The sequence below is a fragment of the Hippocampus comes genome, unplaced genomic scaffold (assembly GCF_001891065.2).
Source record: "Hippocampus comes isolate QL1 unplaced genomic scaffold, H_comes_QL1_v1.1 scaffold153, whole genome shotgun sequence".
Lineage (NCBI taxonomy): Eukaryota > Metazoa > Chordata > Actinopteri > Syngnathiformes > Syngnathidae > Hippocampus > Hippocampus comes.
Genome location: NW_017805991.1, coordinates 1 through 22,710, shown reverse-complemented (window position 1 = coordinate 22,710; position 22,710 = coordinate 1). Strand labels below are relative to the sequence as shown.

The window sequence follows — 22,710 nt, the reverse complement described above, 5'->3', positions numbered from 1 at the left end:
GCCTGTTTGTTTAAATCGTTACATTTTTAACTATTTTTTTTATGATTATTGTTACGGTAATTACACTCACCAGTCGAACAATGGTCTTGGCTTCAAAAGTTTGAGAACCACTGGATTATAAAATAAAAAATCAGGAACATTTTCTTTTTATACTAGTGTAAAAAAAAATCTCATTTTATATCATACATCAGAGTTCTCACAGAGAGGTTTCACTCAGTGCTTTCTATAGTTAAAATACAAAATACGAGGCGTTTCTTGAACATTTGTCTTGCTTTCTAGCAGAAGCCTGAAAGTTTTGCGCTACGACTAACTGCTATTTCTGACTGTTACTATAAAGCCCTCCACCTTGTCAAAGGCCCTGGTTGCAGTTGACTCGAAACAACTTTTGGAGAGGAGCGAATAGATAATTGTGGCCAAAAAGTACAACCTGTAATAAAATCTCTCAAACACATTCAATGTATTCCTATGAATAACAAAATCTGAGAAACTGATCATGTTGTAACAATCTCAAAATTTCTTTCCAGAGCTTTAAATAATATTGACATCATATTTTTGTTACCTCATTTGGCCAATAGCACTGCATTGTTAAATTACAAACTCGCAGTGTAGGAAATCCTTGTTTTTGAAGAAAAAAAGACAAAAAGTACCTTAATATAGATAAATCTTTATATTTCCATTTTCACAGTACATAAATTCCATGAATCTCTGATATTTTACAAACTTTAAAAAAAAAAAATTGACAAACACACGGTACTGATTGAACTATACACAGAGCATTTGGTACAAAGTGCATCGATTCACGATACAATATGGCGGTGTATATTAAATACACGGTAGCTTAAAGGCTGCATGCTTGACACTGTATAAAGTAAAAAGGCCGAAAAAGATTGAATCATTCATTTTCCCTACCCTATGTTTTTTTTTTTTTTTGTGTGCGGGTGTGTGCATTTTCGTTGTTTGTGTGTGTGTGTGTGTGTGTGTGTGTGTGTGTGTGTGTGTGTGTGTGTGTTGTGTGTGTTATGTAAAAAGCTTGAAAAAGTAGCACAGAGTAAAAGGAATAAACAATAAATATTACAGCAGAATAGTGGCCAGAAGTTCCCCATTAGTGGGACATAAGCAATTGGATTCATGGCCAACAGTCTCCTTTCTAAATTATCACACCTCATAAACTGTACAAGCTTTTGCTGGTGTTGTTATAAACATTCAGGGTTCATTTTCTGTTGTCACTCGCTCTGGGTGAAGAAATAGGTTGTATTGTTGAAGTGAATTGCTTCTGTCCTTGCCGTCTCGGCATCATTTTCGACCGCCTCGTCTTCCTCCTCGACCACGGGGGGCTCTTCGTTGGGACTTGGGGGGTTCAAGGTCACCAAGGCTCGACTTTCTGGCGCTATTGGGGGGACCGGTTTGGGCTGGGCGGGTCCTTTGTTTTGGCTTCTGAAACTCAGACTGTGCACTTTGGCAAAGAATTTTTCTTTGCGTCTGCAGTGGAACAAGTGGGGTAAAAATGACAAGTTTGTTCAGTGGTGTGCCGTTACATCATGATTGATTTTGTTTGTGCTCCCTTGATAGTGCAAATTTGTACAACATGTAGTACCAGGAATGAAGTCTACTAACAAAGATGCAGTGCAATTATGAGCAAGTGGAAGAGACTACCATATTGGCCTGAATATAAGATGGCCCTGATTATAAGATGACCCCCTCTTTTTCAAGACTCAAGTTTGAAAAAAGACTTTTTGAACACCAATTTTTATACAGAAAATAATTACCGTCCACCTGAAACAAATGATTATAACAATCGATATGAGAGAAAAAGCATCTTGAAGTTTACACCATAACTTCTCAGCTGCCGGTTAATCTGGCCGATCTTCGACCCATTTTTCTCCAGACTGTCGCTACGTTTCTCCATTTTCTGTTATCTCTTCTATTATTTTCTTCTCTTTTCTTTCTTACCACTATTATTTTATTTTATTTTTCTTCTTCGTGCTACCGCTATTTTTATTTTTATTCTTCGTGCCAGGGGATCCTTTGGCCTGGGGATTCAAGTTCAGCATTCGCTTCAATGGATATCTGGCACCATCTAGCGTCGTGAATGGGTATAATGTCTAGACCCCGAATACTGTATAACACGACCCCCACTTTTTCAGTCTTATTTCAATGCAAAAAACACCGTCTTATATTCGAGCCAATACGGAAATAGGCACTGTGGTACAAAAATCATAATTTGGGCCATGGTGCAGATGCGCCCTCTGACAAATTTGAGCTCGCAAAGTTTGAATTCCTTCTGTTTTTTGTTTTGGGATCAATTTTACAGTCAATCTCAGCTGGACGTGTCAAATGAAGCTTCAGGCAAGCACAATTCTCTTGAGAGCACACCTTTTCACCAATCGCGGTTTGGTCTGTAACGTATCCCCACGTCGTCATTTGAGATTTACCTGAACACGTAGGCGGACAAAATAATGGCGAGGATGGCAAACAAACAGGAGATCCACACGATATGACGCGACACTATTGTGGGGCTGACGCTGGCTTCGGGAAGTGCTGCAAAGACACAAGAGCCATGACCACCAAAAGTACATTTTAGGGTGTGTGGTGTATGCAAAAAGGAAGGTTGAGCCATGTTTCCTGAGCGCCCCTCGTGCTTTTGTGGCTTAACTACCTGTTCTAACCAGAAGGAACTTTTCAACATCAACACTCGTCTTCCTGCGTCTCACACTTGGTGATCTGAAGAATGCCTGCAAGGCTCACTCACCTTCAGATGGATCGTCCGTGCCGGAACCTTCATACTCGGGAAACTACAAGATGAAAGAAAGTCACCAAAAAAAAAAAAAAAGTTAAAAGGGGGATTTTGCGATTCTTTCTCTTTCTCTCTCTCTTTCTCTTTCTCTCTCCATTGTCAATTGGTTATAAAAAACAAAACAAAAACAGTTTTTCAGTCTGACACAAAAAAAGGAAAAAATCGTCCGATTTTTCCAATTTCAATTTTAGCTTCAGAAAATTCAAGAAGAGCCATATAGGACTGGTTTTGATTGTTTGGGTTTACGTTACACAACTGTAGTCTGTATCACAACCACAATACATAACGTTTGATAAACCTAATCGAAACAAGAATTTGGAATATGGTTTTGGGAGTGTTTTTAAATGCCAAGATATGGATTTTGTGTCTGTAGGTCACATATTATTCTGTAGTCTTGTCATGAATTTTTTTTACAGTGAGGCCACAGTACAGACTTGTCTTTAAAAGTGTATCCCATTGATATGAAACTTTTTAGAATGTGTTTTTCTGTAGTCATAAATAAAAAAACAACCAAAAATAAAAAAAACATTTCAAAAAAAAAACTCCTATCAGGAATCAGTTCCCAATCAAACCAACTTGTTTACCGTGACATTCATCAGTTCTTCTTCAGTCAGTAATGCAATTGGCTCTTCTGTCCTGGAGTCTGAAATGAAACGTGAAGATGGGAAAATATTATAAAAATGTTTATTTTTTTGTTTCTTTTAATGATTAGAGTTTAGCGTTTACGAAAATCCAAAATTCACCATCTCAAGAAATTTGAATATCGCAACAGAAGAAAAAAAAAAAAACAGTTCAATACCCTAGTAAGGATAAACGGTACAGAAAATGGATGGACAGCAATTGGAATTGGATTATGTTTCATGAATTAGCATCATGCAGTATGTCATTTTTCAATTTAACTATGAAAATAAATAAATCACAATATCAAATATCCACAAAATCGAATTTTCGATCACACACAAGCACAATAATCATGGCTGAAAATATACACAAGTAATTATATATGCAAGTATAGTAACTGCATCAAAAAATAATGACCCTTGTTATGGCTGAGAGGGTGGTTTACATTTAAAATGTCTGTTTTTTAAAAACACATATTTCAGAGAAACAAAGAGCGGAAGAGGAGCAATTAGGAATCAAAGTAGGTGTGCTGAGACATGTTTACAACTCTGCTTTCTTTGGAATGCTCTTCGGAAAACTCCAACATGCAGGAAGGAAACGCAAGCGTTGGCGCTTGCAGAACACGATGTGCTGGATTCTGACAGGACGCCAAAATCATAACCGCACATCCATTTTGATGTTTTGCCATTCAATAAGATGCTTTCGTGTGGATTTTCGTAAATTAAAAAAAAAAAAAAATCTTTAATTTTTGTTATTTACCAATCCAGCTGCTTCCATAGACGGGTGCGCTCCAGCCACTCCAGAGGCCATCGAATTCTTCCTTAGTTCTGAGCTGCATCATATACTCCACGCCTGGAATCGCGTCGGTGATCGTGAACGAGCGACGGCCCTTGATTAGCTTCAGCTAACACACACGCATGCACAGGAATTGTTGGAAATGAGCTCAACATTAATATTCCCACTTCTGACACCAGTTGATTTATTATTTTTTTATTTTAAAGGTTCGCGAGATGTACCTTATTTTCCACACTAAAAGGCGCACCTAAAAGCCTTCCATTTTCTTAAAAGCTCGCAGCGCGCCTTAAAATCCGATGCGCCTTATGTATGGTTATTACAGTAATATGTCGACCCCAAAATGGCCCCTCGCTAGAGGCATGCTTACAATGCAGAGTTCAAACTTCAGGCGATCGGTTACGCGGTTGAACACGGAAATAGAGCAGCGGCAAGAGAGTTCAACGTTAATGAGTCAATGTTATAACTTGCTGTTGGTTAAGTGAACTGTGTCGCTGCTTTATTAAATAAGTTTTACGGACAACTGATCGTTCTGTTGGCATTTCCTTGAGCGTAGCTCCATCTAGTGGATGCATTGTAGATTGCGTCTTATAATGCGGTGCGCCCAATATATGAAAACATTTACAAAATAGGCCATTCATTGAAGGTGCGCCGCATAATCCAGTGCGCCTTTTAGTGTGGAAAATACGGTAGTGGTTGTCATTGTTGTTGTTGTTGTTGTTGTTGTGTACCTGCACACTCCAGGGCGACGAGTCGACGGGCTGGTATTTGAGTTCATACTTAAGCTCATAATAGCTATCTTGCGACTTCCAGGAAGAAGGGAAAGTCCAGTTCACTCTCATCCTGGTTTGGTGTCCCACTTCCTGTTGGATTGACACAGCTGACGGAGGGTCAGGCTTCACTAGAGGAGAATAGAATTCACTTTCAAACCCCCGCCCAAAACGTTCTGCAGTGAGCTGGTGAGAACGGTGTGGACTTACAAATGTCCAAAGGGCTAAAGGACAAAATGGCACTGGTGGTGTTTCCCGCCACATTTGTGACACACAGGTAGGCCATGTGACGTGTCCTGAGCTCGTCGTCGTTGTGCTCCAGAACGCACCAGCAGCGGGACCGCTGGGAGGAGAAGGAGCACTGAACACGCTGGAATCTGTCACTGGGCCTGGGCCAGAACAAGACAAAGGAGAAGCTCGTTTATACTTGAAGGAAATCAACATTTGCAAAATAACTCCATTGCCGTCTTTGTCGTTCAAGTGTTGGCAAACACAGCAAAGGGAAGAGTGTTATGAACATCCCAGCCAAATCGGAACGATTGAAAAAAAAATCACTTCCTTTTTTTACAATAACACTTTAAAATTGTGAAAATCAAGCCCTTCTTCCCACTTTGAAATCCTGTGGAAATTGTCCAGAGTCTTTCTTATGCCCACACAATCCGTAAATGAGTCTCAAAAAATATATTTGCTTAAAACACCCGATGGCTCCGACATCGGCGCTGCTGAGCTTTTGCACACCACAATAACGAGGCACTCTAAAGCGGCGACACCAGTGCGGAGCCCAACATCCTGACGTGCGTTAAGCTTTAACGGTGGCTCCTACTCTTACCTTTTATTGATGAAGAGAGAGCAGTTTGGACGTAACGGCAATGGCTTCCGAGGCGTCCAATCACAGCGGATCTTACTGCTGGGTGACTTTTTGGAACAGGACAGTCTGGGAACTTCTGGAGGATCTACAGCACAAGAACCCTCCAATTACTTCATTAAAGCATGACATCATGCGGCCATATATCAGGCTAACGCACAGCATGATAAATGTCGTAATTCATCTCCCAAAGGCATTGCTCGGGGAAGATCATTTGTGCCACATGTTGTACTGAACAACTGCAATCAATGATGTTCTTGCAGATCACGCAAACAAGCCTGGACAGGATTCTTGGCCACGTCAGCAATGTTGAATCATCAGCGTGATGCGCAGGCAGTGCCGGTTTCTGGCATGTGCATGATTTGTGGTTGCAGGAGATCTCAGTTCAACTCAAACATGGGAGTTAATGCTACAATATATCAAATCGGTGTTTCGAACTGGAATGAATTGAGATGTCATTAATGCGTTCCCCCAAAACCACCACCTTGGTTGCGTGTTATTTTTCGTAAAATAAAAAAAGCAGTGCACAGTTAAAAACATAGTAAGACACAACAAAGAGAATGTAAAGGACAAAACTAATCTGTCCGTGAAATGACCTGAAGTTGGTTGTTGTACTTGTGAGTGTCTGGGCGTGAGTTGTGGTCTACAGCAGCTGCTTGCGAGTGTTCACATTTTGTTGGACTGTTTGTCCTGTTCAGTAAACAGTATCTTATTTGGTCCATTTTTTTTTTCACTTCACTCAGCAGCGTCATGAGATAATTAGAATTTTGGGTCACGCCAAAAAGCAAAAAAACAAAATCATGACCAAACTGCTCAGAACATGAAAAACTTGAAAAAATGTTGGTAATCAAGCTGCCGCTGTATATTATGACAAACGGAATTTATGTGGGTGTCGCAATCACAGGAAAAAAAAAAAAACACAAATTCGTTCAACGCCGTGTTAACTCACCTGCCACAATGACCTTCAAGGAGAACATCACTTGACCTTTGTACTGACAAGTGTAATTCCCAGAATCCCTCAGCCGCACCGAAGTCACGGACAGCTGCGTCCCACTTTTTCCCAACGCGAAGCTGTCCAACTCCCGGTGTCCTCTCCCCACTGTCTCCCCGTTCCACTTCCATTTGGACTTCCCTTTGACGACCCTCGTCCCCCTGTTGCCGTTTGCGTTTCCGCCCTCCAGAGGTGTCACGGTCGCCCGGACCACTTGATGCGTGGGAAAGGATGATGATAACGATAACGATGTTTGTTCACCACGCTGGACTCCTTCCTCGTGAATTCTTTCCTTCGTTGCGTTCAAATCCGTTTTTCTGAAATCTCCGTTGCTGGTGTGCATCTCACGAGAAGCGTCCGTGTCATCGGAGCTGCGTTTAGCCGCTTTGACTTTTGCTCCATCCACCCTCACATCGCCATCACAGGACAGAACTAAACTGCTTCCAGGGGACACCACCAACACTCCGGGAGGAGCCTCTGACGAGAGAACAAGCAAGGCAATGGTATAAATTATTGTTTATTTTTAGACTGTATGCAAAGAATATTGTTTTAATTTATACTAATTGCTGCAGCGCAAACTTTCCAAGGCCACATACTGAGGAAAAACTATCGTACCATGTTTGGTCATGTGACATTTGTTTGTCCACTAAGACTGAGTTCGTAAGGCTCAAGAACTCCCGAATGGCTACGGATGTTCCATGGAACTGTTCATAATTCCCTCCGCCTGGGGAAAGGCCCCAATTTAACCGCCGCCATGGTGTTCCTTTGGTGTCGCTTGCACCAAACATACCTTTTGGCGTAAATTACCGTTACGTGTAGCATTGGGGTGGTCTGAAAATTAGGATGAGGTTACAACTAGGTTTAGATTTGGGTTAGAGTAAATCCGGGCTAGGATTGACAGATTTAAGGTTTGGATACGTTAAGCGCACATTGCAGAATCACCATTACATACGTTTATCTAGTTTCTGGACATATTTTGTTCCCCTCCACACGAGGATGACCAAATATTTGTACTTCCTCTTTAAATTCTCAATTTCTTTCTTCAGTGCACCATATTCGTAATGCACTCTCTCTTATTTGAATAACCAACGACCTCGACCCCTTGTAAGTTCACATTGGAGAGTTTGTAGAGAGAGAGAGAAAGAGAGATAGATGTTGACACGAAATGACCTTTAGCCGTTTTTGAAGGGTAAACACACAACAGCTGTACTGGCTAAAAAAAATTAACGGGAGACAAATGCAAAATAAATTGTTCGGAATCATAACTCAATTAGCTTCCACTTGTCATTTACAGTTTCATAAAGATAAATTAAAAATACCCCGTTTTTTTTTTTGTTTGTTTGTTTTTTTTCACGAACCTCTCGGCCAGAAGAAGAAAATATCAAACTATGCTCACATTCATTCTCATACGGTCCCCTACGAACAACCGACTTCGACGGTATGTATTTTATTCGGTATATTCGAAGGTTAAATCCTTTCACTCGTTCGACTTAAAATAAATTCCTTGCTTAAAAAGAGAGCACAACGTTTGGTGGAAATGTACCTTTTTTCGGACAAGTCCCCTGGAAAATGCTGCCTACCGGCGCGGCGCATAAAATCCACAGCAGAGAGTGAAAACGGCACATCTTCAATGCCGAAAATCCAAAATGATCACATCGTCTCCAGAAAAAAAGTCGTGCTTGTGGACCCAACTGGCTGTCTTTGCACTGGAAGTCCAATTTGTATCGTGAGTGTACAAACTTCCTCTGAGACACGTTATTGTGAAACTCATCCGCCCACCCCCCACCCCCCTTTTCCAAACACACACACACACACACACACACACACACACACACACACACACACACACACACACACACACGCATATTAAACTGAGGATCTCCTCCTCGGTGAAACACCAACTGAATATTTATCACTATTAGAGCAAATGACAACGTCCTGTAATATATCAACATGAGCAATGATTTAATCAGGGTCATCGTTTGTCTCATAAATATTTTGTGAGTGAAGTCATTTGTACAGTCATAATAATCCGTTTCAAGTTACCGCTTGTCCAAGAAGAGAACAAAACAAAATAAAAAAGGCTTTCGAGAAAATTATTCCCAAGGAATGGAATCTTTAAATTTGATGAGATTTTATCCCCAATCGAAAGCACCTATCACCAAAATGTGCGCATTCCCACAAATGAAAAGAATGCATCTCCAAATTTGAGGTTTGGTTCCCAATTGGAAGCATATACGGCCGTATTTGGTGAGATTTTCCTCACTGAAAAACCTCAACAGTATATCTTTAAATTGTATTTTTACATTTCCTGACTTTTTCTTTCTTCTCCTTTCGGCTTGTCCCTTTCCAGGGGTTGCCACAGCGAGTCATTAATTTCCATCTTTCCCTGTTCTCTGCATCCTCTACTCTGACTCCAACCCAACTATCTGCATGTCTTCCCTCACTGCATCCACAAATTTCCTTTTTGGCCTTCCTCTCTGTCTCCTACCATTTCTAACATTCTCCTACCAATGTATCTGCTATCCCTCCTCTGTACATGTCGAAACCATCTCAGTCTGCCCTCTCTAACTTTTTCTCCAAACTTTCCTGTCTGAGTTGTCCCTCTGATGACCTCATTTCTGATCCTGTCCATCCTTGTCACTCCTAAGGAGAATCTCAACATCTTTAACTCAGCCACCTCTAACTCCGCCTCATGTCTTTTGCCTATTGCTAATGTCTCTAGACCGTACATCATGGCTGGTCTCACAACTGTCCTGTAGACTTTTCCCTTCACCTTAGCTGGCACTCTTCTATCACAAATCAAATTTGTCATGAGTAAATACAATTATCTCCAGATTTTTTGGAGCACGTATTTCCAACCTGAGTGCACTTTGTCCAAATGAAAAGCATGTAGCTGTAAGTTTTTTTTTTTCCATTACATGTAAATTGTATATCCGAATTCCTTGAGTCAGAATTTTTTTTAAATTCTCCTCTTGATGAAAGCACAGAATCTCCATGCCCAAATTTCCAAATAATTCAACTTTTCAAATGTCAGCTTCTTTCTCCAACTTTGAAACCATACAGTCCGCTTCCTGGAGTCAAGTGCTGTTGAATAAACATATCTCCAAAACTTTCTGTCTTGTTTAAGATCATATATAGCTTAATCCTTAAGATATGTATCGATTTAGACCACTCGTACAACTCGACACACCGCGATCGAGGCATGAGAACGCCTGAACACGTTTCACTGATAACGACTGACGAAACATTTAAACGTACATTTCAGAGCGTATGTCGTATGTAGTCGACACACAAAAATGATCTCCCACATCCATTAGTCTGTTTGAGTTTCTACTTGGCTTTCCATTACAAGCCAGGCAGTCATCAAATTTAGATCACGCTGCTTTAAACACATCAATATGATGCAGCCAACCAAACAAAACAAACACAAAAAAAAGAAAACCCAAAGTCATGAGTAGATGTGTGGCACGATGATAACTTGCGTTGTTCTCATTGAGAACTAATGAGCTGCATTTTTCTGTTGGCTTAATACATATATGCTCGCTTGAAATATGCTGTTGCCGCCTTTTAGGAGTGGTGGGCCGCCTACTGGCAAACACCGATAACGGTTTAAAAATGAAAAAACACATGAAAATAATCAGTTGCATAAAACTGTATTCATTTCTCCCCCGCAGTCTGTCCTCGTAATTTTGCATCATTCCTCTTGGCTGCGCTGCTAACAGGACGTGTATGTGGGTGTAAAATTTTTATAATTATTTTTATTATTATTTTTTTTGTCAAATCAGATTTCTTCATTTGTTGCATGTCACTGTTATCTGCCCCGGGGCCTTCACAATCAGGAGAGCTGGCCAATGCAATTGAAACTATAAGAACCAATCAGATTTCAACTTTGTCCTCACAGGGCCAGCAAGCTGGCCCACAATACAGTCAGCATTTTTACATCCTCCGACTGGTTGTTCATCGAGTATAACCTCACGCTAGTGATTTGTACCTTATAATATATTTAACAAGAACCATCTCTGGTGAGTATGGCGTGGTCCTATTGAACTATTTTGTGCCTTTGACCAATTACTAGGTAAATAGAAATTCTCAACTGCTCAAGATGATGTAGGTGGCTGTTACATTTTGCTTTTGGCAAGTATTGATGTCTTGTCTAATTGCAACATGACAGCGTTAGCAGTAAGAGGTGGACCAAACGCACGGCCCGCCACCGCTTTACAGTATCATCAACAATTAGAAGATTTCATGCATTTCTACTTTCTGTTTGTTTGAGTCCTCTTTTGTCATTATTTTTTCTTCTCATTCTTTTTGAGCGGTTTTCTCGGCAACAGAGGGTGAGCCTGTGCTGACGGCTCCTTCCCGAAGATCCTCCGAAGCTTCCACTGAAGTGGAAGTCGTGGGAATCATCCGAGAGTCTTGGACTGTTTCCACCTCAGTGGGTGCCTCCTGCGAGCACCCCAGAACAGAAGAGGAGTGAGAGAGCGCAGGAGTGCACTCCCCCGACGCACTGGGGGGCGTGTGAGCGTGCTTCTTTCTCCGCAGGGTGTCGATCCAGCTGGAGCTATGTCTGGAGGCGAAACTGGCCAGAGCCAGAGACGAGAGACGCATGTTCTTCCCAGAGGTGATCAACTCGCCAAATCCCTCCTGGTGAGCAAAGGCGTAGCCGGACCGCCGGGAACCGCCCCTTGCGCCCAGCCGGCCCTCTGAGACGCTGCCCGCGCTGCGCCAGGTGGATGCCAGGCGACCGCCCGCTGGCCTGCGCTTCTTTTCACACATCAGCTGAGTGTGGCGGATCTAGAGAGAGGAAACCAAAGGTGTTATTTGTCGTTGCGAGTCACATTTCTATAACGAGGTGTCACGAAAAGACATGATTTCGTTGTGTAATGGAACATAATTGAAGTAGATAAATAAACTGTTGTGTATTGTCATACAGATTGATGTATTGCTTGTGTTTGTTAAACAATAGATGGGAAGACAACTTTGAAAACAAATCATCACATTAAATCCTAATCGCAATATTGAGTTAAAAAAAAAGGAAAAAAACCCTTTAGATTATTTAGGCAAACTATTTTCAAACGGGCGCTTCACTTTATTTGCAGATTGGTACCATCAAACTAATGCAAAGACATTTTTTCATACTTGAAATGTCTCATCAACGTTGTATGCATGTTTACACTCTTTCCTTGAACTGTTTTCCCTTTCATTTTCACCTCTCAAGAGACGTCCGCTTGCTGATATTTCAATGTTTTTCTTCCTGTCACAGGGGAATTTATCCCACACTACTGTTGCTGTATGCGTTCTCTTGGGGGGGAATCTGGCTTCTACATGTCAGTCATTGTGTCGTCTAAGTCTTGCTCAAATGATCTCAAAGTACAACGAGATGTGGAAAAGGTAACTAAAAGACCACCCAAATTCACAACAATTGCAATGTGCATTCGGTGACACTTTGGTGGTGCGCTACAAAGTATATTTTTTGAGGGGACATCTGTATCTCATGCATGTCAGCGACTAGAAACACAGGCTTAATAAGGGGACCCTGCAGCGGTACCATCAACATATTTTTCCATCCTTTGGCCTGCTTTAAAAGGAAAAAAAACTACAAAAAAGAGGATGTTCTTCACATCAAGCTGAGGGATCTAGGTGAAGACACATTGACTACAAAGGCCACGGGCTGCATTAAAAGCCTCTTCTGTCATTACAGTACACTGATTTTGTCAATATTTGCAGCCTTTTTACAATGCGTGAGGTCCCTCACAGCTTCGCTCACCCATTAAAATGCCCATACGAGCTCAGAAAGGTTCTGCAGTTCATCACATGTTGAGAAATTTGGATTTGAATGCATGAAGCCGCACTACTGACGTGAGTGTTCTTGTTTTTCTCACCGTGTCTGAGAGCTGAGGTTTGAGGTCCAACTTGAGGAAGCGGAATGCCAAAACTGGAACTATACAGATTACCGTTGCCAGTGCAATCGTCAACCACACGACTGGCTGCAATAGTGTGCTCTGAGCACTGCCTATACTCAAAAACACACAAACAAGCAATTGATAAGCCTCAAATGGTAAATATGTACTGGAGAAAACACATGTTACAAAGCGGAGTTCCCCATGGCTCTCTCCTAAGTCCATTTTTTCCCCCAGTTTGCACATGGTCTTAAAATGAGTCATGTGGCTGTGTACAAAATTAAGCAATTACATTTAAACTCATGTTCACTGAGTCACCCATAATAAATTTCATCTGTTCTATTAAACGTTTCTCAACATTAAAAAAAAAAAAATCTTTCTAACTGCTAACACTGACTGGAATTTGAAACTGTTCTCAACTCACTCCACTTTGACTTCCAAGTTCCAAGGGAGGAAAGAAAGCAACAGCCCCAAAGGCTGGCATCACTATGTTTTACTGTCGGTGTGGTATTCTTTTGATGATGAGCAGTGTCATGTTTAACTACCACAGATGCATTTTGGCCAAAAAGTTCAACCTTGGTTCAAAGTTTTGGGAAAAAAAAAACAGTTAAGGCTCCCAAATGCATGTGGGCATATGTCTTACGGTCTGATGACAGCAATGTTGAACTTTTTGACTGCAGACTGATGCAAAAACATTCAACGCCTACTTAACAGATACTAATGAAAAAAAAAACAACAACACATTTTTTTTGGTGGGGGTGTTACGGTTTCTTTCTACTGTGTTTGTGGGTGCAACAGCAGTGTGGACCGACCTACAAAATGGAAGTGATTGGGGAAGCTACTGAAGAGTGTCTGACTGTGCACAGCAAACATGATGGTAAAGTAGCAGCCTAACGAGCCCCACACAAACACGTGGTTAAAAATGGTCCAGAAGCCAGTGTCCAGTGAGATCTACACAATCCCAAACATACAAAAAACAAGAGAAGGATGGTTAGAACACACTTGATGATGACATATAGCCGGGAGGAGCACCCGCATGGAAAATTCACACCATCGGCTTACCTGTACACTCACCACAATGACCAGCGCTGTTGCCGTGGTGACAGCAAAGGTCTGGTAGTCAGTGAGAGGCTCTCCATTGCTCTGCGAGGCGTTGGCTAGGATGGCGTAGGGGACGAAAAACAGCACCACTGATGTGTAGATGCCCTGGGCGATGCAGATGAAGAACTCTTTCTTATTGAAGAGCAGATTGAATTGGCCAGGCTCGTAGAGTTTTGGATACTCCAGACTCCTTTGATCAGGAACGTCCTAAAATGCAAAGAGGCAAAAAAATATATATATATGTAACTGAGAAGCAGCCAAAAGAAACACCGTAAAGTGACGACAATAGGCAGTTCAAAGAAATCAATCAGATTTTAAAAAACAAATTTAGGTTGCAAATATTTGTCGAAGCTCAATGCTTAACACTTTCGGGGGACAGCGGTTACTACAGTGGACAGCTTATCATGTTATCAGGTTACAGGGTGCATGAAAGGGTTAATGTGTTAATACCTGGTCAAATATGCCCATTGCGAGTACAGGCAGAGAAGTGTAGACAATGTTGTAGAGTGTGATGAAGAACTGATCATATACCGTCTGCAAGACAGAGATTGTTATACGACGGTTGTTCTAGTTCCACGAGTCAAGACTTGTCGGCAAAACATAAGCTTTCCGCTCTGACCTGAGCGGAGAAGCCGCAGAAGAAGCCGAACCAGAAGTGCACCATGGTGAAGGCAAAGTTCTTGTAGAAGAAATAGCACAGGAAGCGGCACATGCGTAGGTAGGACCATCGGCCGTGTACCAGCAGAAGACGCTGCAAGAAACGGAACTGGGAGAAGGAGTAGTCACTGGCCAGCACGGCCTGGATGCCTTCTTGGCCTGAGATACCGACACCAATATGAGCACCTGGAGGAGAAGATTTTGGATCAGCATGATTCTTATGTTCTGGCACTTTATGGTTTCAGGGTTGAAGGTTAAAAATCAGATGTCGTTCCAGCATGCAAATGTACATCAGTTTTTAAGAGAGGCCACTTGTCACTGTTCATTAAGACAACACGACTTTAAATAGTCATCACAATGCCCAAAAATAAGACCTATGTGCAACCTTAATGCAAATTGTACCTTGAATGACAGAATGCACTGGAAATTTTAATTTAGTTTTTTACTGCCAAGTACGATTACACATGCATGTATGTACATGCTGACAAAACAAAACAAAGCAAAACAAAAAAAACGAGTGACGTAACACTTACAAAACAAAGTCTATTGCAAGAACACAACACATTGGGTTACTCCGTTATCTCAACATCGAGGGAGCATCAATTGTTTGCTTGTCACGGAGGCTTTAAGATGGTCAAAGAAACAAGTTCCCAGTACGATGAGGACATAACATACACTGCAACATGTATTGCCACACAGTCTGCCAGGCTTTTCGTAACAGCGTGGTCGAAAAACACGGGCGTTGCTGAGCCTCTGTTGAGCATGCGGTTGCCAAAAGGTAGACACCGGCACCTCAACTTCTCTTTTCCTTCTTGTTCCCTGACTCCCTGTTAGCACTCTTCCTTCCAACTTACTCTTGATCATGCTCACATCATTGGCTCCGTCCCCAATGGCCAAGGTGACGGCCCTCTTGTATTTCTTTACCAGCTCCACCACCTGAGCCTTTTGCAGCGGCGTAACGCGGCAGCAAATCACCGCTTTGCACGCGCACGCCGTCGTGATGAACTCCTCCTCCATGTCAGCTTCCAGTGCGTGGGCCTTGTTGGATGACAGGAGAGAAGGCTTTGTTTCGGTCTCTGCAGACCAGTGGTTCTCAAATCATAAATTAGTATGTTGTGTCATTTTCTGCGTTTTTATTGAAAACGATTGAACGTCGTCGCTGTGATCCTGCTTTTTACGCCGACAGAAAGCGAGGCCTGCAGATTCATTTGACAGCACATGTCATTGGGCATGATTTTTGTTGGATGTTTGGAGATGCAAAATTACGTTTGTTCATTTGGAAAAGAAAAAAAACAAGATTTGTTTACTGTAAGCACACTGTTACACCGTCCATCCATCCATTTTATGATCTGCTTTATCCTCACAAGGGTCGCGGGGCATGCTGGAGCCTATCCCAGCTGTCGTTGGATAGTTGGGACACCCTAAACCGGCTGCCAGCCAATCGCAGGGCACACAGAGACAAACAACCATCCGCACTCACACTCACACCAAGGGACAATTTAGAGTGTTCAATCAGCCTGCCATGCATGCTTTTTGGAATGTGGGAGGAAACCGGAGTACCCATCGAAAACCCACGCAGCCCCAGGGACGGCATGCAAACTCCACACAGGAAGGCCGGAGCCGGGATCGAACCCACGACCTCTGCACTGTGAGGTCGACGCACTAATCACTCGTCCACTAGGCCGCCACTGTTACACCGTACATTAATTTAGAGTGTACGGGTGTACCTAATGATATGGCTTTTAAATACCTACCAGGCTGTGACCATTGATGATGAGGGCGAAATCTCCAGAGATGTTGTCCATGCGGTTGGAAGGAGGACATTGCGACTGCTTTCCTGCGCCTTTGAATTTCATGAAGCAGACCTCTCCACATCCCTCGACCACCTCCTCTCTCTCACCGTCTTTTGTTTGCGACAGTGCAATCATCTGTTCCCTCGCTCTCCTACAGAGGAAAGAAAACATCGGCTTGTCTGTGTCATAGAACGTCGATAACGTAAATTCTTAAGTCTGACCTGAGTTCCTGCTTCACTCTCTGGACGCTGTGTCCACTAATGATAAAAACCTGAGTCATATCATCTGTCAGCATCTTGCACGAGTAGCCAATATTGACAGCCGTCTCTGTGTGCGATAAAACAGGAACTTGCGAGGACCCTGGAACTTTCTTCCGAGAAATCACCGCTTGTGTCCCACCTTGCTTGTCTCCTGTAACGATCCACGTCTTGATGTTGGCCAGGGAGAGGAGAGCGATGGTCTCTGGGACACCTTCCTGCAGCTTGTCCTCTATAGCGGTACCTCCCAGCAGCTAAACACGCACATGTGCACATACACACACTGTGAGTTGTAATCAGCTTGACTTCAATAGGATTCAAAAGACTGCTCAATCTCAAGGTAATAAGAAAAAGTTGAATTGAGGTTGGTTGTTGCAGACGTTTCACCTTTAATCCAGAAGGCTTCTTCAGTTCTAAATCTCAGTCTGGAGTCCTCCTATTTATGTCTGACTTTTTTTTTTAGTTTGGTCATAATTGTCGGATTCTCCTGTTAATCCAATAATGGTTGCAGATTAGGGCAATTGCTCTATTGGTAAGTATTGCGTAATGTTGATCACTTTGGTCTTAGACTGGCTCCATGTTTGTCCAGCTGTCTGTCCGTCCGGCCATTCAAATGACACCCCAGTGAGAGTTCACCTTGGACGGTTTGTCATTTGTCAATTTGTTCACACCGACATCTGGACCCTTCAGTCTGAGCGAGAGTGAAAGTCAACAGTGTGAAGTGACAAAGATGAAAATGTGTCCGGTTGCAGCAGTGAGGCAAGTTCACCTTTTATGCAAAGTTGAAGTTCCCTTGAGCAGTTATGGCAAGAAACAGATGATGAGGCAAATAGCGAACTACACCCTGGCCTGGCTACCAAAAACTTCAGTGAGGCTAAGTGAACCATGACTCATCATACCTGCTACACATTAATGAAATGTTCAGTATCTCGCTCAAGGAAACTGGAAAGTATCCATTTGAGAGACAAACACCCTGTAGTCGTACTCGATTCATATCAAATTGGCACAAAAGTCTAACAGAGTGCACTGACCGTCATGTCTTGTTCTATTTGCTCATAGGCAGCTGACAACAAGTCTTCTTCTTTGTCAGCACATTGGTGGCTTTCTGACCACATCTCCCATTGCTCCTCTGTCAGGTCCCGGTAGGCCAGAGCCAGTGTCCGCAGCCCATCAGCGGCATACTCCTGGAGTTCCCCCCCCCAACCCCAAAAACAGAGGCAAAACCTGAATACACTGGCACGAAGGACACTTGAAAATGATGTTTGCATTGGCGGTTTTGCCATTGTGACAGTAGATGGCAGCAGAGGTACACGCAGGAGTCCACCCACAAAGAGGTTGACTGAACCTGTGGTTGGTGACTCACATTGAGGTGGTCTGAGGTGATATTGATCAGGTCCTGCTTACAGGGGCGGAGCCTTTGCAACAACACAGTGTCAGCACCTTTGCAGTACAGACGGATCCTGCCCTCGGGGTTACGGACTGACAAACAAACAACGAACAAAAACATTGAGGATCATCATGCTTCGTTTTGTCTATCCACTCCATCCATCCATCCATCCGTCCCACCTATGACAGACATCCTCTTGCGTGCGTTGTTAAAGTCCAGGATGGCAAGGAGGGTATAGGTGACGGTTCGCCCCATCTCAGTGGTGGTGATGGTCCCCAGCGTTCGAGAGCGAAACACAAATCCAAAGTTTCTTGCAGCTGTCACAAGAGCACTTTCGTCTGGAGACTGGGCTTTGTAGACCAGCTCTCCTGGACACACACAAACTCAAAAGGTAAAATGTCATGGATCACTTATGGCAAATTCATCGTGTTTCGTTCTGGGACCTCACCCTCGCTCTTCTCCTCACTCATGATGGTGTGGCAGAGGGAGAGCAGACGAAAAAACTCTTGAGTGTGAGAATCTCCCACTTTGACCGACTCCAGCAACGTATCATCGTAGAAACAGAAGTCTGGGTCTGCTAGAAGATTGAAAGGAGTGAAGTCCAACCTCTGGAAGAGAATCCATATTATTGAGAGTCATATGTGCATTTTTTACGTTTAGGGACTTTTTATGTACTGGAGATTTTTAGGTTGGGGATACTGACCTTTGGCTGCGGCCCCAATGGATCTGCTACCTCCCCTAAAAGTGACAAAAATGTGATACGTAGAAATAGAATGTACTGTTTTATATTGAAGCATAATGGACAATTGTTGGCTTGATGTTATGGTAACGTTTGACCACAAAAAGTCATATACTGTATACGGTAGAATGCATTTTGCATGTCTATGTGATACGTAGAAATAGAATGTACTGTTTTATATTTAAGTATAATGGACAATTGTTGGCTTGATGTTATGATAAAGTTTGACCGCAAAAAGTCCTATACAGTACTGTATACGGTAGAATGCATTTTGCATGTCTGTATGTCAACTCACCATAACTGTGTCCATTGATGGAGCACTTTTTGAAGCTCATGATGTTCTGTGTGAGTGTCCCAGTCTTGTCACTGAAGATGTACTCAACCTGAATGAAATCATTTCTGTTTGAAAATAACTAAAATGTTGCAGATTAATTGGGTCAAACACCAAAGCATTCAAAGAATAATGTCAAACATTGACTCCCTCCACACTAGTTCTACACTCTGCTTTTCTGCGGAAGCCCACCTGGCCCAGCTCCTCACTCAGTGTGGTGGTCCGGGCCTCGGCTGCTGTGTTGCACTTGGAGCAGAACATGAGCTGGTCCCAGTTGATGAAGTAGCTGTGGCCCAGTCTGATCACCTCCACACTGTTATACACACACATAAAAAAACACCCAAATGCGATTGATTGCATTTTGCTTTACTCATGTAAAATTATTCCTTTCTTTTAAAAGGTATTTTTTTACTCATAACATTACAGCTTCATTCTCATATACAATTGCAACTTTGTCACAAAATTAAGAATTTTGATTGAAATTTTGCAAAGTACAACATAGTAGGAACATTACATTCGAGTAAAATTACTCTGCACTTGAGAGTTTTTTCTTCTAATGCGATGGACTTCTGCATGGCGAATGGGGTATCTGCAAAGAGTTGACCTATAGCTCAGAGGGAAGTGCTGCGCCACTGTGGGAGTGGTCACAGCCAACTTCAGTCAGGGCCAATCAAAGTAGCTCCATTCTTTCCATTTGATTGTGGCATATTAGTGTCTCAAAATGGCGGAAGGACATCAGCGCCGTGGAGAGAACACTTGGAGACCCCCCGTCTTGATCGTTTTTGTGTTTTCTTGTAATATTCCGATTTTATTTATGTAAAATTACAACTTCATTCATGCAAAATAGAAAGAATATGTAATGACTTGATTCTCAAAAAATTATGAATTGATTCTGTTTTCGTACTTAAACTAATAACTCGTCAAACTCTTGACTTTATTCTTGAAAAATGATGACATAACCTTGTACTTTAGTATTATGACTTTTTGATTCCAAAATCAAGCATTATTATTTGAATGTTAAATTGTTGACATTATCTTACATGTAGGCTTTTCCCTCACCTGACATACAGCGAGATGGGCACCACTGTATTGAGAATGATCACATAGGACCAGAAAGTGCGGACAGCGGAGAAGAGGAAACCATTCACGGAAGGATCCCAAGGTAGGTAATGTTGAAACAGCGTGCCCACCTCTCGCTCCCACACGGCATTGCCCACAGCCAAAACGATACCCATGCAGACCAGGAAAGCAAAGATCTGACAAGGAGAAAAATGAATGCCTTCAGACATGACACTAAATCCACTGAGATCATGTCCGACAATAGCTGTCGGCCATGAAAGTGAGAAGGTGTCTCACCCAGAGGACCAAAGTGTTCATCAGACGGTCGATACTGGTACGCTTGAATTTAGTGCGACCGCTGTTCTGCATCAGCTTGGTGTCTGGGCCTGGATAGCAAACACATAATATCATACAAGCAATTCAATACTATAAATCAGTTTCGTATTGTACAAAAAGTAGTTCTGTTATAAGAAGAACAGGTCAACTGACACAATTTTAATCAGGAGGAAATGTATTGATCACAATCCTAGCTATGGAGTTACTTCTTTTGCTAACTAGCTAACTAGGTAGCTAAAACCAATTTGATATTTAGTTAAATAGCTGTCTAGCAAGCATGTGGGCTTTTATTTAAGATCATTATACAGTAAAAGAAAGCTATATTTCTTCTATGACTGCCTTGCTCGTTAGCTTTTTATTTAGCACATTAGTTGTCTACTTCGCTAGTTACTTAGCTGGCTATTCAGTATGAAAGTGCCCAAACCAATCCATTACTTAGTTAGCTTGGGAGCTTATAATGTTGTGCTAATTAATTCCTCAACAGTGTATTCTTATGAATAAGGTAGGAGGTTAAATGACCACTTAGCTCATTAGTTAGTTAATTACTTAGTTAAATTCTTATTTCACATGACTGCAAAAACGATTGAAATGATGAACGTTCATTAGCTAATTAGCTAGACAGTTACCTAATTTGCATATGCATTTGAGATTGTTTTCTAGTATTAGCCAATTGTATTCTAATTGCATACAGTACTTATTATCTTCTTATGTAGCCTTGTTATCTTCTTTTGTAATCATAAGAATAATGATACATTTTATTGGAAAGCGCTTTTCATCATACTCAGACACTTTTCAAGAGCTTAAAACACAGGATAAAAATGTACACTTAATGACAAGCATACATGATTTACAAACAACACATTTAGATGAACAAAAATAGCAAAAATGGGTAAAATAGATTAAAAGGTGTTAAAAGGTGTTAAAAGCGTTGCGGAACAGGTGAGTTTAAGAGATGATTTGAAGGATTGGAGGTCAGTACAGTTGCGGATGTGTTGTGGTAGAGTGTTCCAGAGGGTGGGGACGGCAGCAGAGAGCATATGTAGTTATGTAGCATAACTAATGTAGCATAACTGCACAAACAGTCACCCGATTCCCATTTCCACAATTCCAACCGATTCCCATTTGTTGCGCTCATCAAATCACTAAAAAACGCAGACTTCCGTGATATAATGGGTGGGGGTAGGTCATATAGTGGGGCCACAGTCGTGAGGCCTCAACTCTGTATTGACTTTTTGAATCTTGTCTGAACATCTAGATTGAGTACATCACATGCCCAGAAACATGTTTCTACCTGCAAAGATGACCAAGCCGTAGCAGGCCTCTGTGTTGCGGAGGACGCACCCTCGGAGAAGCATGTTCTGGTTGGTCAAAGTGTACTTTTTCTCCCGCCAGTACAACATCCCCCTAAAACGATCCAGCTTATTGTTGGGGGGCTCACAGACCACCTCACCTTCACACAGAGAGATGAACATCATACTTGAAACGGGGGAGGGAAACACATACATAAAAAGTCAGCTCAAAAGTCACCATTAAACTGAGCCAAGTTGTTGGGGTCCCCCAGTTCGGATGTCACAGAGACAGACTGCCGCACCTTCATGTTGGTCTCTCTGTAAGATATTCGACATTTCATAAAATGAATTATTGTATGTGCAGCTGACCGACAAGTTGCGGTGCGCTTGCTGACCCGTCCAGTTCGGCTGTCTCGATGTAACAGAGACCATGAGGTTCACTGCTGGACAAGAGCAGCAAGTCAGCCTGCAAACAGAGGCGGATGTACAGAAACAAAACAGTAAATTAATCAAGGACAAAACATTTTTTTTTTTTGCATTGTCAATTAAGTATCAATCTAACAATATGTCATTTTTTTTTTTGCATTGTCAATTAAGTATCAATCGAACAATATGTCTACTGTATTATTTTGATTTAGTGAGAACGATTGCTAATATTTTGTCCTACAGGTAGACATTTGAATCTTATGAGATTATACAGTTACTTACTGCCACAAATTGATTGTTCTCCAATTTGATGATGTCACCTACTCGGACATTCATCCACTTTTCATTCTGAAGCCTGAAACAGCAAAATAGGATGGTTAAAAAAAAAATAAAATGTGGAAATGTGTATTACCATTCAGCTTGTATGTTTTTGACAGAAATAAACGGGGTGCCCCTCTGAAGCCTGAAACAGCAAAATAGGATGGTTAAAATAAAATAAAAAATCTGGAAATGTGTATTACCTTTCAGCTTGTATGTTTTTGACAGAAATAAACAGGGTGCCCTGAAAGTCTGGACCCTTTCATGCTGCACAATATGAC

At 42.0% G+C, this 22,710-nt stretch overlaps 2 protein-coding genes across 4 annotated transcripts; both read right to left on the bottom strand.

Moving 5' to 3' along the window:
* Positions 1-648: 648 nt before the first annotated feature.
* Positions 649-8,573, bottom strand: il6r (interleukin 6 receptor). The gene is made up of 10 exons (XM_019892165.1): positions 8,377-8,573; positions 6,792-7,310; positions 5,807-5,930; positions 5,188-5,366; positions 4,939-5,108; positions 4,175-4,319; positions 3,379-3,437; positions 2,750-2,792; positions 2,433-2,538; positions 649-1,479 (listed from the first exon to the last, which is right to left on the bottom strand). Exons 1-10 carry the CDS (start codon positions 8,456-8,458, stop codon positions 1,224-1,226), a joined length of 1,683 nt encoding a protein of 560 aa, XP_019747724.1. The 5' UTR covers positions 8,459-8,573; the 3' UTR covers positions 649-1,223.
* Positions 8,574-10,138: 1,565 nt separating this feature from the next.
* On the bottom strand, positions 10,139-22,485 carry atp8b2 (ATPase phospholipid transporting 8B2). Of its 3 annotated transcripts, XM_019892162.1 has the most exons (23): positions 22,394-22,485; positions 22,081-22,151; positions 21,924-22,003; positions 21,688-21,846; positions 20,358-20,446; positions 20,061-20,257; positions 19,194-19,314; positions 18,966-19,053; positions 18,635-18,669; positions 18,380-18,539; positions 18,111-18,299; positions 17,908-18,023; positions 17,576-17,728; positions 16,687-16,798; positions 16,509-16,614; positions 16,249-16,438; positions 15,349-15,532; positions 14,457-14,680; positions 14,288-14,371; positions 13,799-14,044; positions 13,549-13,687; positions 12,719-12,849; positions 10,139-11,630 (listed from the first exon to the last, which is right to left on the bottom strand). In XM_019892162.1, exons 1-23 carry the CDS (start codon positions 22,445-22,447, stop codon positions 11,136-11,138), a joined length of 3,423 nt encoding a protein of 1,140 aa, XP_019747721.1. In that variant the 5' UTR covers positions 22,448-22,485; the 3' UTR covers positions 10,139-11,135. The 3 variants fall into 3 exon arrangements, with proteins under 3 accessions (XP_019747721.1, XP_019747723.1, XP_019747722.1); XM_019892164.1 differs by lacking the exon at positions 14,288-14,371 and having other exon boundaries at positions 14,577-14,680; XM_019892163.1 differs by lacking the exon at positions 21,688-21,846.
* Between the last annotated feature and the right edge of the window lie 225 nt (positions 22,486-22,710).